The sequence below is a fragment of the Lonchura striata genome, chromosome 7 (assembly GCF_046129695.1).
Source record: "Lonchura striata isolate bLonStr1 chromosome 7, bLonStr1.mat, whole genome shotgun sequence".
NCBI classification, from domain to species: Eukaryota; Metazoa; Chordata; class Aves; order Passeriformes; family Estrildidae; genus Lonchura; species Lonchura striata.
Genome location: NC_134609.1, coordinates 6,412,143 through 6,427,648, shown reverse-complemented (window position 1 = coordinate 6,427,648; position 15,506 = coordinate 6,412,143). Strand labels below are relative to the sequence as shown.

The window sequence follows — 15,506 nt, the reverse complement described above, 5'->3', positions numbered from 1 at the left end:
GAGAGGAAAAAGACACACTACCAATATTTGCATGTCTGATTTTTTGCTCAATTTTCTATCATTTAGTGAGCTCTACTGTAACTCAATTACTTGTATCTGACATTTTCTGAAAGTAGCACGTTCAGCTCAAACATGCCAGTATGTTAGGTAGTAGCATACATTTAAATGAGAAACTACACTTCGCACTAAGCACATTCTGTAGTTGTTATCCCAAGTTTTACAAATTTGCACCACAATCAGCAACACACATGTGCTAGGTGTTCCAGTGAAATACATTAGTGTTCTTCTATTTACTTTAATTATTCTTAAGTGCAAAGCATTGACTAACAAGACTCATTGTAGCAAGCTCCATCACTCCTCACTTTCTGAATATTCCCTAATATTCCGGAATCTGCACACAACACCTGCAGTAGAAAAAGTGGATTTTAGAAATTGTACACGGACATACCCATATAAATACTACTAGGCTGAAATTAAAATGGCAAGAATTTGTGAAAACAAAAATCAATTTCTAGTACAAGAGTTAACTTCAATTTCGCAAGAAAATGAAAACAGACTTTTGGAAGATCAAAACATAAATAATATGGGTGTGTGGTATTTTTGGAAAATAGAAAGAGTTGTATTTATAGATCAATTTCTTTACATATTTATCTTACTACTTAGTTTATGTGTTTTAAAATCATATTTATGGAAAATTTTTAAAAGGCATTAAATAAAATTCTAAAAACTTCCAAATAGAGACTTGCATGTAAAAGCAGATGGTAGCAAAGCCTCACATGCCAACTGCTCTGGACTTCTAAAAGGATCCAGCATGCAGTAGCATCCATCATGTAAGTTTCAGTGGAAAGAAGTGAGAAATGGAATTCCTTTTCTAATCCTGTATCAGAACTAATCACAACTGTAATTCAAAGACAACTATTTTTAAAGGGTGTAGAAAAATAGCAATGTATTCCTTCAGTTTGACATGTGAGTTTGTTTTCTTCCTACATGGCTTTTTATCAGATTGTAGAATAAGCTGAGGTTGTGCCACAAAAAAACCCCAACTGCTAGCAGTCAGTTTTGAGGCTAAAGCCAGTGACCTCACACTTGACTGGAAAAGGACAAAGGAGGAGAGAGAAAGTAATCTGGTAAATTCTTCCCTCATGCTGAAGGTTCTCTGTAATTAAGTTTAAGGAAGGGAAGAGACTGGTCTTTTTAGACATTATTACCATTTTTCTTTTAATCTTACAGAAAAATCCAAAGGTAAGAGTTATACAGCTTCTTTAGTAATACAAAAGGATTTCCTGAACCCTTAATTTACATGAGAATCAACAGCAAATATGCAATTTCTGGCCATTAAATAGACCGATTGGCTTCAACAGCTTTCCCAAAAACAAAAAGGCCACAAGGCGTCCATGCACAGGCACTGCAGACACACAGTTTTCTCTATATTAGAAGCAAATCTAACAGTTGGAAACTGAGCATCACCCAGTGGAGAGTGTATTTGTAAAGACACTGATAGCATATCCCCTCTAAGAACTCCTACTTGAGTCAAGTAGGCACCAAGGGTTTAAAGAGAGCTTGGAAAAGCAAATTTTGAAAGGCATAAGTGCCTTAAGTGATTCAAACATTTCAAATGTCAATGACCTTTAGTAATTTTGCCTCTTAGAAAAGTCTGTTGTATAGATGCCATACCTTCCTGTCAGCAACATCTCATATTGCACACTAAGCAACAACAGACCCTGCATGACAAGGCCACTTGTCTCAACCCTTAGCTTCAATCCAACCAAGCCATAAGAATGCAAAAATGGACAATAGTTCCATGTACAACAGAACAACAATAGAATGAAAGCACATCAGCAAAGGATTCCTAGGAAAGTCTGACAGCAAGAAGCAAAAGTAATCAGAAGCACTTCCTCATTTGCAGTAATCAGCATCAGAAGTTCCCAGAGTCCACCAAAATATCTCTGTGAGTGTCAATGAGATCTTTCTAACAGCAATTTCTCCAGATTCCTTCAAAACCTGATGCAAGGCCATAGCATCCTCTAGCTCCCCTGACAAGGGGTTCCACAGCATTCAGCATCTCAATAACTACTTTTGTCTGGTGTTGAGACATCCCAATTCACTTCACTGTACAAATGGGAATTATACTTCCACGCATTAACTGACATTCAAGAGAATCTTTTGGAAAGTGTGAGGGCTCCCTCTTCTGACAACACTTAGATCAAACCACAGAATTTACAGGCTGTGTTATTCCAGAAAAAAAATCTTGGCTCCCACACAGATATTTATTTTCTATTAGTTAAGAAATTTGAGCATGTTTTCCTCTTAAGGGAAAATAAACCAAAGCCAAATAAACTGGTAATTCCTGTTGTTATAAGAAAATTGACTTGGATGTTACAAAGTACTGTTTAAAAGTAATGCATATTTTGACAGTATAACTTGCAAGGAACTACTTAAAATAGGAAGCCCAATGCAAGACTGATATGACAGAATTTAGGAGATTCATAGATGAGGTGAGCTGTGCCCATAATCAGAAGATAAAATAACAAAAGGCACTTTAAAATCAAACACAGACCTATTGAAGTAATATCTGAATAATCTTCAAAACAGACACCACTAGATTTTCAGACATGGCTCCCTTCTAAATCAGACTACAAAATCCTTGGTTAAGCAGGCACTGAAAGTCAATAGTGCCCAATGATATAAATACATACCTGACAATCAGAGACTCTGTTTTAATCTTTTTCTTTCAATATATATTTGTGACTACATCTCCTTCTGTTGAGCTGCTGTCACTCCCTTTGGGCTAGTTACTCAGGCCAGCTTTCCTTTTAACCAACCCCCTAAACCTTGGCTGGACAAACCTGAAACAGCTCCTCTGTACCCTCAAAATCATAGGATAAACCAGAAAATACATAGGCTAGTGGTAACCCTTAATCATTAACTCATAAATACAATAAATTCAAAAGCACTACAGTTCACTATAGCCAGTCATTTCCTCAGAGAACGTTAACTTTCACACAAGAGCTGCTCACTTAGACTGCAAGCATTCTTTGAAAGCAGATGCCTTATTTACAAAACTTGGTAAGTTCACACATCCCTTAATAATGGGAAAATTCAAGCATTTCTCTGCAAAAATCTATCCCCTCACATGTCCTGTTCACTAAACTCACAAAGCAAGCCAGGGCTTGCTTTTGCTCCTGTGGTCTACAAGAGGAGACTCTGTCACAAGCTCTTCGCTGTTTCTTATTTAAAATACAGCTGCACACTCTTTTAACTTGGCTGAAAATCTGTGTATGAAACAGACCTCCACCCTTCATCTGAGAACCACACATATAAAAATCATCATTCCCAGGATACAGAAATTTCCTTTTCATCCTCATGAACGATTGAAGCCTGATCTCTAGTTTATTTCCCTATTGTTCCCTCTCCTCTGGAGACAGCTGATATTATTTACGCTCTTTGGCTATGATCTCTGAGTCTAATCACCCACAGTTTCCAAAATCCCAAATGCACACTGTGAACACATCAGGACAAGCTCAGTTGTGCTTGTAGCAGTATGATTCAAATCTGGTACATTCCCGAGTCATATTTTTAACTGCAGAGCACTCATACTTTAAAACATTGTAAGTATGTATACTTCAGTAACACACAAGTGAGCTCAAAAGGCCAAGTTAATTTCGCTTAGGAGGACAGTCAATAGGAACAGGGACTGAGTGTGCACAGCCTCTAGCATGGAGCCATGTCAGCCACCCCAGGGATGAGAGGGGGGAGCACTACATCTGCAAGATGGGTGAGCACAGTAGCTCTCATGGCTTGCAAGTATGATACCACTGGGATTTTTATAAGTGCCTTTCGTCAGTAATAATAATACTGTGCTGCATGGAAAAGAAAGTTCATTCTGTGAAAGAGCAGTCCCCACACACAATGGAGACAGGCAATGGAAAGAGAACAGAACAGCTCCTCTGATCACATGGCCTCAGCAGACACCTATGTACATACATAACAAAATTCACTTCAAATTAAATTTAGTTTCTGCTGAGTCTTCATAGAGCTTAGCAAACCCCTCCCAAGAAAATAAGTATGTGTGTTTTAGAAGTACTTCTGAAGTATTGAAGAAAAATACAATTTCTACTGCATCTCATTTAACCTTACATTATGCTTTAATTAACATAGTTTCTAATTGTCAGTCAGGATGTACACTAAAATATTAGTCCAACTTGCATTTGAGACATACTATTCATTTATCTTTTCCATTCTCCCCATGAAAGTACTAACACCTAATACTTGAAACTATAAAATCCATCCCAGTCTTTCAAAGGCTCTACAGTTTAAATTCACCATCCCACCAAACAGCAGAATTTTCCTGCTATACCAGCAAAGCAGAGTCTATACAAACACCACTGCAATATAACATTAAAGTTTTACGAAAAAGGAAAAAAAGACCAACACTTTTTAAAAGAAAAAAAAAATTACACTGGAAATATTAATGCAATTTCTTAATAAATCTGGTTGTCCTAAAACAGGAAAAGGGCATTTCACACCCTATCTTCAGGAAGCTTAGAGATTACTGAAGAACCCAAATTACATGTAAAAAATTTAAAATTAAGTCAGTTTATAAAGTATAATTATTGTTTCAGTGGAAGTTACCAGGTAAATAGCTGCTCACTTAGATATCTGACAGCTGGAAGCATTTACTCTAGAAAACGGAAATAAAGCCAAAAGCATTGAGACATGTAGGCAAAACAGTGACTTTTACATTACTTTTCTTCCTATTTTAAATCAACTTGTTTTACCTTCTCACAGAAGTCAGTAAGAGCTGTAAAATCCCATTTCTTGGAATATGCAACGTTGTACCTCAATATGGCCTCCTAAGGAAGAAGCACAACAAAACAGAGCTAATTATTAATGGAAGAAAAACCTTTTAAGGAAATTTCCTTGTTGGAGGAACAGCACCATCTGGTGGCTAAAACCCGCCATGGAGCCTACCAAAATCCATAACACTTAATTTGCTCTATAAATATAGAGCAAATCCTTGATACTGAATCTTGTTTTGGGTTTAGCAATGAATTAGCTTCACTCTACGGGGTTTTTTCTCCTAACACAAAATAAGACAAGGCTTATCTCCCAACAAACAACACAAATGTTCCCCATCCCATGCTTGCTCTTGTTAACACTACTAATAAAAGTTATTTAAAGTATAAAAACAATATAGCACAAGTTGTACCAGTTTAGGAACTTAAGGAATCAGAACCACAGAAATTGAATAGACCCTTTACAACAATACTACCCTTTAAAAATTCACAAGAGAAAAATACCATATAAAATAATGTCAAGGGAAATCTCCTCAGTTGCTGGAGAAGCTCTATTTGTTCATTTAAAGTTTATCTATTATGCCTTTTGCATCCTCCTCCTTCCCTGCCTTTCAGGAACAACCTAAATTACATTATTCTTCACCAAAAAAAGCATAATAACAACTCTAAGCTGCTCCAATATTCGTGTTACTGTAAGACTTTGTGCCAATATAACTGTAAAAGTTATGAAGAGCATTCATCTCCAAAATCTACAGATTTTTGTCAGCAGCTTGAATTGTGATTTTAGTGGAGTGAACTGACGCGAAGAGTTACTATTTCCAACTCTCTCACCTGTGCATCCCTGACCATCTGGCTGCACAAAATCCTCATGCTATGTTTACCACAGACTAGTATATGCTGCTGGACAAACACAGTTTTGTGTAGACTTTAAAATGGCAATTCATTTAAATAATCTGATTAAATTCATTGGTAACACTTAGTACTCATTAAGAACCATCATTCCTAAGAAATCCCTTGAACAGCAGAGACTTTTTCGTAATTTATTTTTTTAAGTCATTAAACAAATAGAACCAAGCCAGAATCACTGGCAGTATATAGACAACCTGAATGTATTTATATGCATATAGACTTGATTTCAAACTGACAGGCTTACCTTCAAATCATGTGAGCAGGTAAATTTGTTAAGTAAGGCAGTTTGGATTAGTTCCCATCGACTTCCAGCAGTTCTATCTCCATTCTTTAAAGTAAAAGCCCAAAACAAAGTCAAAATAAATTATTCAAAACATAAAGACACATTTATTGTCATTTGTAAAACTGATAAATGAAAAGACTGAGTGTATTTAATAGAGGCTATAAAAATTCTTTGTTTTTGAGTCGAGTATCAATAATCATTATAGAGTTTTACTACAGGACACACTTGCTGACTATATTCACCCTAGTCTGAAGTATTTCACTGGGTATGTTTAAGTCTCAAGCAGTGACAAGAAATACCAGACCAACAGGGCTAATATCTGCAATTGTTTTAGCAGAACAACAATCAGATACACCTCACTATCAGCAATACCTGACTGAGTATTATAATCAAACTGTGCTTACAAATTCATTCACTGTTGAAATTGCAAATGGATCCACACACATGAAATTATATATAAATATGTAAGTAAATAAATACATCATTTATAAGGAGTTCAATTTTACACTCCATGTAAGTATAGAAATATATATCATCAAATTACCAGGGGAAAAAAAAAAGTCTTCTGCTCTGTCTGAAGCATCATGACCCAAAATCCAGTTTTTCAGACTTGATTTTCTAATTCCATAGTCAGTCCAACAATTGAGCAAATGCAGTAAACTGAAAACTCATCCATGTGGAAAGAAACTTATTTAATCACACAACAATTAAGTAAATACTTAATCTTACCTCATCCTCTACAGGGTATAAATTTTGTTCGGAGCAGGGCATTTTAACATGCTTGTTATCCCATAAATCTTTGTAGTGAGTTGGAAAAGGTTTAGGTACCTCTCCTTCCCTCAGAAGATCAACCTGTAACATAGAAGGACAGGCAAAGAAAATCAGACTCTACTTTCAAGTTTTTAAGTGGAAGAAATAAAAAGTAAGCAAAAACACAGTTTAAGAAGCTCTCATCTACAGCCATCCTTTTTGGAATGGGGAAAGCTACAAACTGACCGCATGATAGCTACTCAGAAAAAAATCCATCTGTTAAACTTACATTATACTTGTTGAAAACAATGCCATCTTAACACACTCAAATAAAGGCAATATATTCAATTACTATATATCCAATCACTACCTAAAGATTTCCTCATTTATCAATTTAAGTATCTACATTTTTTCAAAACATAGTTACAAATCATATACAGAAATAGTATTTTTAACCTAATGCTGAAAGGGATGAGGAATCATTATAGTTAGAGCAATGTCTCACATTTACTCTACAGAACATCTGAAAAGTAAAAAAAAGAACAGCACATTTTTAAAGACTTAATTTGCTATTCAGCCCTCCAGCAGCACTAAGTCTCTCAGAATAAGTATTTAAACTCAATGTGCCTTTCTTTTGGATGGGATTTATCCATCACTCCACAGTTTTCTGGTCATGTTTTGTTTCAACAATAATTGGATTGCATGCTACTCCAAAGGATTAAAGGAAAACTTATCAGTTTTGATCTAAAATGCAGTGGCAAAATTGCAAGGAACTCTGCTTCGTTTGTTCTCTTTTCCATATCTTGACTATCTTGAGCCTCTTGTATGTCTTGAGCCCAAACCAGAACCACATTAAAATGAAAATATAGCATGAAAATGTTGGAAGCAAAATTCTACTTGTAGAATTTACGACTCAGTCAAAGAAGCACTCATAACCCCCCACAAAACAAAAATACTTGCCCCTAACAAAACTGAGGCAGCAAAACCCTGCTTTTCATCTGGATCTCAATATCCTAATTCTAAGCACCAGAAGAGCCAATTTTCAGGAAATCAGTTGCCCCAGTCCACTTGCAAGGAATGGCAAGACAGGTGGCATTTCACATTACTGAGCACTAGAGGCAGAAGTTTGGCTCGAGGCACTGCAGTGCATCACTGTACCCTGACAGTCACGGTGTGGGTGGCCGAGGGTCGCAGGTGAGGCAGACGGGCTCCACACGCCGGCATCCTCCTCATCTCTTCAATCGGGGTTCCAAACCATTTCTTGTTGGTTGGCAGAGGAGGTGGTGTATATTTAGCAACCTTCCTTCCTGGTCTCTGGGGTTTGAATTCACACTTCTCTTTCCTGCTGTTAAAATACAATGCATTGAAATATTTTATTTCCACTGAAAAAATTGATGGGCAAATATACAAACTTCCACCCCAGGGTTACAATGACAGCCGTCAGTTTATTTGCCCGCCTTTGCTGTGGCCTCAGGCCAAAGATTTATTTGGGGAGAACTCCCACCACCACCAACCTTCCCCTCCCCAGGACACACAAGTACATGTCTACCAAAACACTCTTCTCTACAGGCTGACAAAACCCTTCAGAGAACTGCAGTGGGTTAGCAAAGCAGGGTACTCCTCTGCAGAGCCATGCTCCTTCCCAACAGGACCTGTTTATCCATGGACAATGCCCCAGAAAAGATGTGCAAAACTACTTTCTTGCCCTACTAGAAGGACTTGAGTCAAGTCAAAGAATTGCATGTTATATCAAAATACAGAGTCCCTTTGTTTCTGTTCACTCCTTAGACACTTATCCACCTTCTCAGCTCCCACTGATAACTAAGGTCTTCAAAGCAGAGGTTATCTTTTGTCCTTCCACAACACCTGGCATGCAAAGTCCTGTGTAACACTCAGGGCTCCTGTTTCCATTGCTGCAGTGTAATCACCAGTCCTTCTCTCTCCCAAATTATGAATAGAGCCAAAAAAACAAAACAACCCACCCAAACCTGAAAACATCAACAAAAAACCCCAAACATCTGCTCTCAAAAGTGAATCTTCCCATGTCTATTTCAGTTAAAGCATGAATAGCATTGATAATTCAACAAAAGATCCACTATTTTTGACAGATCCAACTAATAAGAATTCTGAGAATTGCACTGAACAAACACATCCTTCAAAAACCCCACAAATAGCCCCATTAAAAAGAAGCTATTTCAATCTTACATCAATTGTCTTTGTCTGTTAAAATACATTTTACAAACTCTTTATACAATCCAGCCTCTTGAAATTCTATCACCAAAGAGGAAATTTCCAAGCACAAAAAAAACAGGTGAAGAGGCAGATAGAACGCTACCTTTTCTCCTCAACTTTAGGTATCCTCATGAAGTGAGAAGTGATTTTGGAGTCCCTCTTCACACCCTGTTTTGCACCTTTGCATTCTGATGATGGAGCAGGAGATATCCCGGGTGCCTTTGTATGCAGAGTGTCCTCTTTAACAGAATTATTTACTTCCTCAAAGCTTTCACAGCCCTTGGCAGAAAAACATGATTTCCTTGATTCCAATTCTGCATCCCCATATTGAATTCTAAAAGATTTGTTTATGGGTTTTGACATATTAATCTCCTCTCGTTCATCCAGAAAGGGACTTGTTTCTTCATCAGCCTCTGACCCATGGCAGCTATTTTTAGAATTATCCACATCCATCGGTGACTCTGGTTCACTTTCTTTCTCAAAAGCAGGTGAGTCCCCTGAGCTGCTCTGACATTTGCTGAGTTTGCCAGGACCTCCAAGATCAGATATACAGGCATCACAACCAGCATCTGAAAGTGGACTTTCTGGAACTACATCCCCTTCCTCTCGCTCACCCGTTAAACAGACAGAATTGCAACTCTTCAGCTTCTGTGAATCGCATGAAGCCACTTGTCCATCTGTCTCAATGTCTTTTGAAGAAGGTTTTGAATTTCCTGGTTTTGAAGTCCGACCTGCTGATACCTTCCTCTGAGTCCAGGTGGCACTGCTTTCTTCAGAGCCTCTCTGCTTGCCAGTTTTGTGCATCTGATCAATGTTGGCATTTTTCAAGAGGTCTACAGACTGCAGCCCCTTCACAGGATCCATATCTAAGACTGCATCATTTTCCTCAGCCTCCCAGTTACACATGCTGCCTGTCTGAGGCAAATTTACTTGCTTTGCACCAACTTCCACAGATATTTTTGCATAATTTTGCTGACAAGTATTTTCTAGCTTTTTCACATCATGCTCACAAAAGTTCTCTTTTTTAATGGAAGTCATCTTAGGATTTGCTTCAGAATTGTTATTAATTTTGCCGTGCAAGCTGTGGAAAAGAAGTAAGGGAATTCAGCATCTTATTTCCAAATTAAATTTCTGTGCATATTTTTTTAAGGAACAATGACAAACAAACAACAGAAAGTACAGATTTTTATTCATTCTACTGTGTAAGTGAACATTACCAGAAGCAACAGGCTTTACTGCATTGGGGACTGTAGCTCACTAGCAACCTATTTCCATTTAAATGCTCCAAAGGATGATCAATCAGCTGCTTACCTCAGGAATCTATTCCCGTCTTTCATTGTCCTTATCTTAAATCTAAACATGATGAGGCTATTATTTAGCTATTTTCTCCAGATTAAAAAAAAAATAAAAGTTGTGATAAAGTCCTCCATAACTTTTATTTTTATCCATTAAATACAATGAGCAAGGAAATCAATGGTTTTATGGCCATTCCCTCACAGTTACAAATTCATCAAAGAAGAGGCCACAGCAATCCATAGTCTCCTATTACTTCCTTACTTTTATAAGCAGCCCATGACTTCAAAAAAACTCCATACAAAAGCTCAAGTGTAAAATGTATTTCAAACTGATAATAAAAATTAAAAGATACATTGTATCACAAGGTTTTTATGAGAAAAATAACCTGATTTGCCTTTGGCAGGGCAGCATAATAATATGTCCTAATAATAATACAGGGAAATGAATTGAGTTTTGTATGACCAGATGTCAGAAAGTAATTTCTTAGTTACATACTTTATGTGTCACTTAATTTATGTGTCAGTGTATCGATAAAGACAATTACTTAGAGGACACATGAATATTAAAAAAAACCCTGACTAGTCTTGGTGAATACACCACTCTGAACAGTATCTTCTCCTGAATGTATTGTTACAACACTGTATACTCCCAATGCAAACTGAGCACACTAAACTCTGTATGTCTGGCCACTTGCCCAGCTTCCCATTTACATTAAATAAGAAAATATACAATTTCCACACCATCCTAAATTCAGTCACTGGACATTTTAATAGACTATAGGTTCCTGAAGGCATTAACTTTCTCCATGAATGGTAACAGATCCTCTTCTAAAAGACCACTCTGAATAAGGAGAGATGATAGCTTGGAGCTGCATCCACAGGGCAATTCTTTGAAAACAAAAGATCTTAAAGGGCTTTATTTCATGATAATTTGATTTCCCATGTATGCATTTATTCCTGCAAATTTTGATGAACAAAAACTAGAGTTATGATGCTGCTGCCATCTCAATTACTTTTTAAAGGTACTGACAATATCTATCGCCAACTTGAGAAATTAAAATTGTGATGTTAACTGCAATAGAAAGGCATATGAAATGTTTACACAACAAATCTGCTTCTTAAAGTTGCCTAGGCTTTAATCTGTCAGCAGGGATGGAGAAAGGCATAGAAGAGCAATACTCTAAAGGGAATTTAAAAAACCTAAAATAATTCATTCCCTCATTAAGAATCCTCTTAACACCTTTGATTTAGTGGGACCCGTATCCCTGTAATTAGCCCTGCATACTTCTGTATTAATCACTATCACAAGTCCTCCCAGCTATTTTTAGCACTGCTATGGACTTGGATCTCTATTTATTAGCAAACACCAAAGCACATCTACAACTGCAACTACAGAAAAATAATATCTGATGTTCCTCTGCACGAGACAGCTAAACTCTCTGGAGTACAACTTTAAGGCAGCAGTGCAATCACTGCTTCTGACAGACCACATTAGTCAAAAATATCAAACTTTACCTGATATCATTCAGCAGCAAAAATTTGTAACATCTTCCATAAAAAAAAAACTTTAATGCACATTTGAGCACCTGTAAATTCTGGCTGTAATTAAACCAAGCTGCACATGTTTAAATCCCAATTGCAGTCCAATGAGACAAACCATAATATATTTTTGTCTGTAAATTAACAGTGAGTTGGTTACAGGACTATCAGTGAAAATCTGCAACTGCAAGTGCCCTATGTCAAACAAAATGAAAGCAGAACTTGACCAAAGACGGTCTGATTTCATAATTAAATTGATCAAGTGTTTGGCTGCCACTGGAACCAACAGTCTCACTTTGCCTTTCTTTGCTACAAGTTCCCATCTTTTGCTTTGCAGGAGCAGACGTATTAATTGATATAAACAGTGACATGCTTCAGGAACCTATGTCAGCAATAAGTTTGGGCTTGGGTGTTTCAAGAGTTTATGTTGTGCTTTTTACCTTTTGGACTCTGCTGTCTTGGGTCCTTTTTTCTCCAACCAACTGGTAATTGTCCGCTGTTTACAAACTGAAAGCCACAGTTCACTGTTACTACATGAAACATGATAAAACTGCAACATCATTGCATATGAAAAAGGTAACTTGTACTGGGTGAAGATAAAACACCTCCAATCAATCCCTCATTAGCATCTCTACCATAAGGAGCATCCAGACATTAGCAGTATTAAAACTACATGTGATGCAATATTTAATTTGCATCAATCAGCAGTCATAGGTTTTAAAATAATCTTTATAAATTCCAGGCATGATGTGTGGTGGTATTTGTGTCATCCAACCTTTTTTTTTTTTAAATAGTTAAAAGGTTAAAAATAAACAGTGAATGTGTAGAATTCAAAGAAAAGACCAAAGTAACTTGAACTTTCTAGCTCTTGTCATTACCTTTAAAACTACCAGAGAGCCCCAAAAGCTTCTGCTAAATTTTGGAATGAAGAGGCAACATGACATAACTTAAAATCAAAAAAGAACAAACAACAAGGCATCTTTCAGGGCCCATCCAAGAACTTTATCTGTATGTAACATACTGTGAAACATAAGGCTCAATATAAGCATAGCACACCCTGTAAGTGACTCAGAAAAGGACTTTTTCTCCTCCATCAATAAACAGTTTGAAAAGCTTTTCAATACTTACTTTCCTAAATATCAACAAAATGAAGGACACCATTTCTTCAGACTTACTACCAACAACACAGTTCCAATCTTATCTGTGTGTTGCTGCAGCTCACAGATTTCAATACAACAGCAACATGTGAATTAATTATGCAGAGACTTTGGGGGGGGGGAGAAAAAATTCAAAGCAATTATTTCAAAACTGGAAAACAGTCTTTATTAGTATAAGGGATATTTAGTTTTGTTGTTGTTATTTAAAGATATTCTGCAATTCTGGCAACTAGCTTCAATTCCCTTCTTCCCATTTGCCAAGAGAAAGCATCTCCCTGCCACTGCTGATGTGCAAGGTGTTTGCTCACTGCTTTCAGCTGGGTAAGGAGCAGCTGGAGTGCCTTACTGTAGCAAGTTTTGCAGAACTTCAAAACCAGTAAATCATGTCTGGCACTTCTGATTTTGAGTGTTCTGCAAATGGAAGTTGTGTAACTTGTAACAACGATGGCTGAGGCCATTGGTTACTTAAGAGACATTGTTTCATAAACACTTTCCCTAACATTCAAGGCCTTGAAGGCTTTTATACAGCTGCTTATGAAATACCCTCATCAGATGATACCACAATTTTTAGAATGAGACATAATCTCCAGAAAATACTAAAATATTTTTTAGTTATTCTGTAATGGCACAAACAACAGTGCAAATATTATTATTTCCCAAGATTCACTGAACTTAAAACTACTAGTCATTCTGATTAGCAAATTTTCCCTTCTCCTAACATTTGAAGTGTGAATCCAAATTGCCTACAGGTAAGCAGCCAGAAAAAAAAAAACAAAAAAAAAAAAAAAAAACAAAAACAAACAAAAAAAATCTGAAGAGACATGTTAAAACATGGGACAAACAAACCTCTTCAAAGGCAGCTGACTACCTCTTGAGGTGTAAACTTGTGCTGACGAAGAAATATTTATTCATTAGCAGAATAAATAGAAATGATGGCAGCAGCACCAGAACAGAATAAAATAGCTTTAGGTTGAACTTCAACATCTGAGCAGCCATGTAAGCCCTCCAACCAGTATCACACACATCACTCTCATACTTCCAGCATGGTTTTCTGCTACAGATAAGGTGGTGAGAACAAGAGGCAACAAAAAGACAACCATGCTTATTCTCAGCATAAACAACAGAACCAGACTTTGCTGTCTTTTTTTTTTATGGCATCTTTATTTCTACTTGAGATTCCCCACGCCATTTCCATAAAACAAATCATCCCCTACAACCTACTTTTGAGGAAAACACCCAAATTTTCAGAAGATTCTCATTTACTCTGTAGGAGTGTACACCTATAACTCCAAACTATCATCTACTCAAAGCTGCCTCCTAGTTAGGGCTTAGTGACATTTAACTCATAAGCTGCAGATGACAGCAAATCTGGGGCCTTCTTCCCTTTCCATGCATTCCTTTCTATTCCTGAAAGAGGTGCATTAAAATTTTATTTTGACAGCGTTAGCTCCAAATAGAAAACAAAACTAAGAAAGCCACGTGGGAACTTTGTCTACACAGCTTTGTTAGGCGGCAGGAGGAGCAGTCACCCCACCCATGGGGCTCCAAGCTGGCAGCCACGTGCTTAAGTGAGCTCCTGTCATTACTCTTGGCTCTCCCTGTGTGACAGCCTGGCACAACCCCCGCTGAAAGCTTTTCCCGCAGTAAATATTTGTCCCCTCTCTTGTGGAACACGCTACCTTTAGCGGCTCACACATCTCTTCGATGATCTGCATTATGAGTGGAAACTTGCAAAGAATCGGGCACAAAACCGGTGCAAAGATGCTGCACGCAAAGCCGAATCCAAGGGGAAGGAGACGGCTGGGACACAGGGAACACGCTGGCACATGGAAGGGAAGTTACAGACAATTCCAGCCCAAGGAGGAAGAAGGGCAGCTCCGGGAAGGCTCCGTGCACAGGCACACGCGGCGCCCGCCGTCCCAGGCTGCCGAGGCCAGCAGCAGCGCGGCAGCGATGCCCTGAGCGGCAGAGGGACACGGAGACTCGGGACCTCCGGCCCGCTCGCCGCCTCCTCCTCCTCCTGCCCAGCCCCAGGAGCGCCCGCGGGCGGTGGGGCTGGCGGGGGCGCGGAGCAGCGCTCCCAGCCCGGGCCGGTCCAGCGCCCCGCGGGCACCGCCGGCACCGCCGGCCCGTCCCCGCATCCCACAGCGAGCAGGCGGCCCGAGGAGGCGGGGGCTGCAGGGCCGAGCCCCGCTCCGCGCCCGCCGCCCCGGGGCCGGTACAAACCTGTATTCCCCACGGCGGTGGCGGAGCTGCAGCCCCCGGGCCCCTCCTGCCGCTCTCCCTGGCCGCCGCCGTCGGGGCTGCCGGGGCCGGGCCGGGCTTTCTTCCGCGGCGGTTCCCGCCCGCAGCCCGCGCTCATCCTCGGCAGGGCCGCCCTGCCCGCCGGGGCCGGCCGGCACCCGCCCCCCGGGGACGGCGCAACGCTGCGACAGCGGCTCCGCCCGTCCACATCCTCCGTCCCGCACGCCGGGCTCTTCCCAAGCGCGGGGGGCGCGGCGCGGCCGGGAACCGGCGGGACCGGGACCAGCGGCGTCCGGCGAGC

The 15,506-nt window shown here is 39.3% G+C and overlaps 1 protein-coding gene across 1 annotated transcript in view; it reads right to left on the bottom strand.

Annotated features, from left to right (window-relative positions):
• Window positions 1-15,353, bottom strand: part of PARG (poly(ADP-ribose) glycohydrolase) — a 59,145-nt gene extending 43,792 nt beyond the window's left edge. Inside the window, exons 1-7 of the mRNA XM_021536153.3 lie at window positions 15,188-15,353; window positions 12,245-12,311; window positions 9,074-10,051; window positions 7,897-8,083; window positions 6,718-6,840; window positions 5,950-6,033; window positions 4,779-4,853 (exon numbers count right to left, since the gene is read on the bottom strand). Coding sequence (XP_021391828.1) covers window positions 4,779-4,853; window positions 5,950-6,033; window positions 6,718-6,840; window positions 7,897-8,083; window positions 9,074-10,051; window positions 12,245-12,311; window positions 15,188-15,323 — 1,650 coding nt within the window. The 5' untranslated portion in view covers window positions 15,324-15,353. The remainder of the gene's footprint in view (window positions 1-4,778; window positions 4,854-5,949; window positions 6,034-6,717; window positions 6,841-7,896; window positions 8,084-9,073; window positions 10,052-12,244; window positions 12,312-15,187) is intronic.
• Window positions 15,354-15,506: the final 153 nt, after the last annotated feature.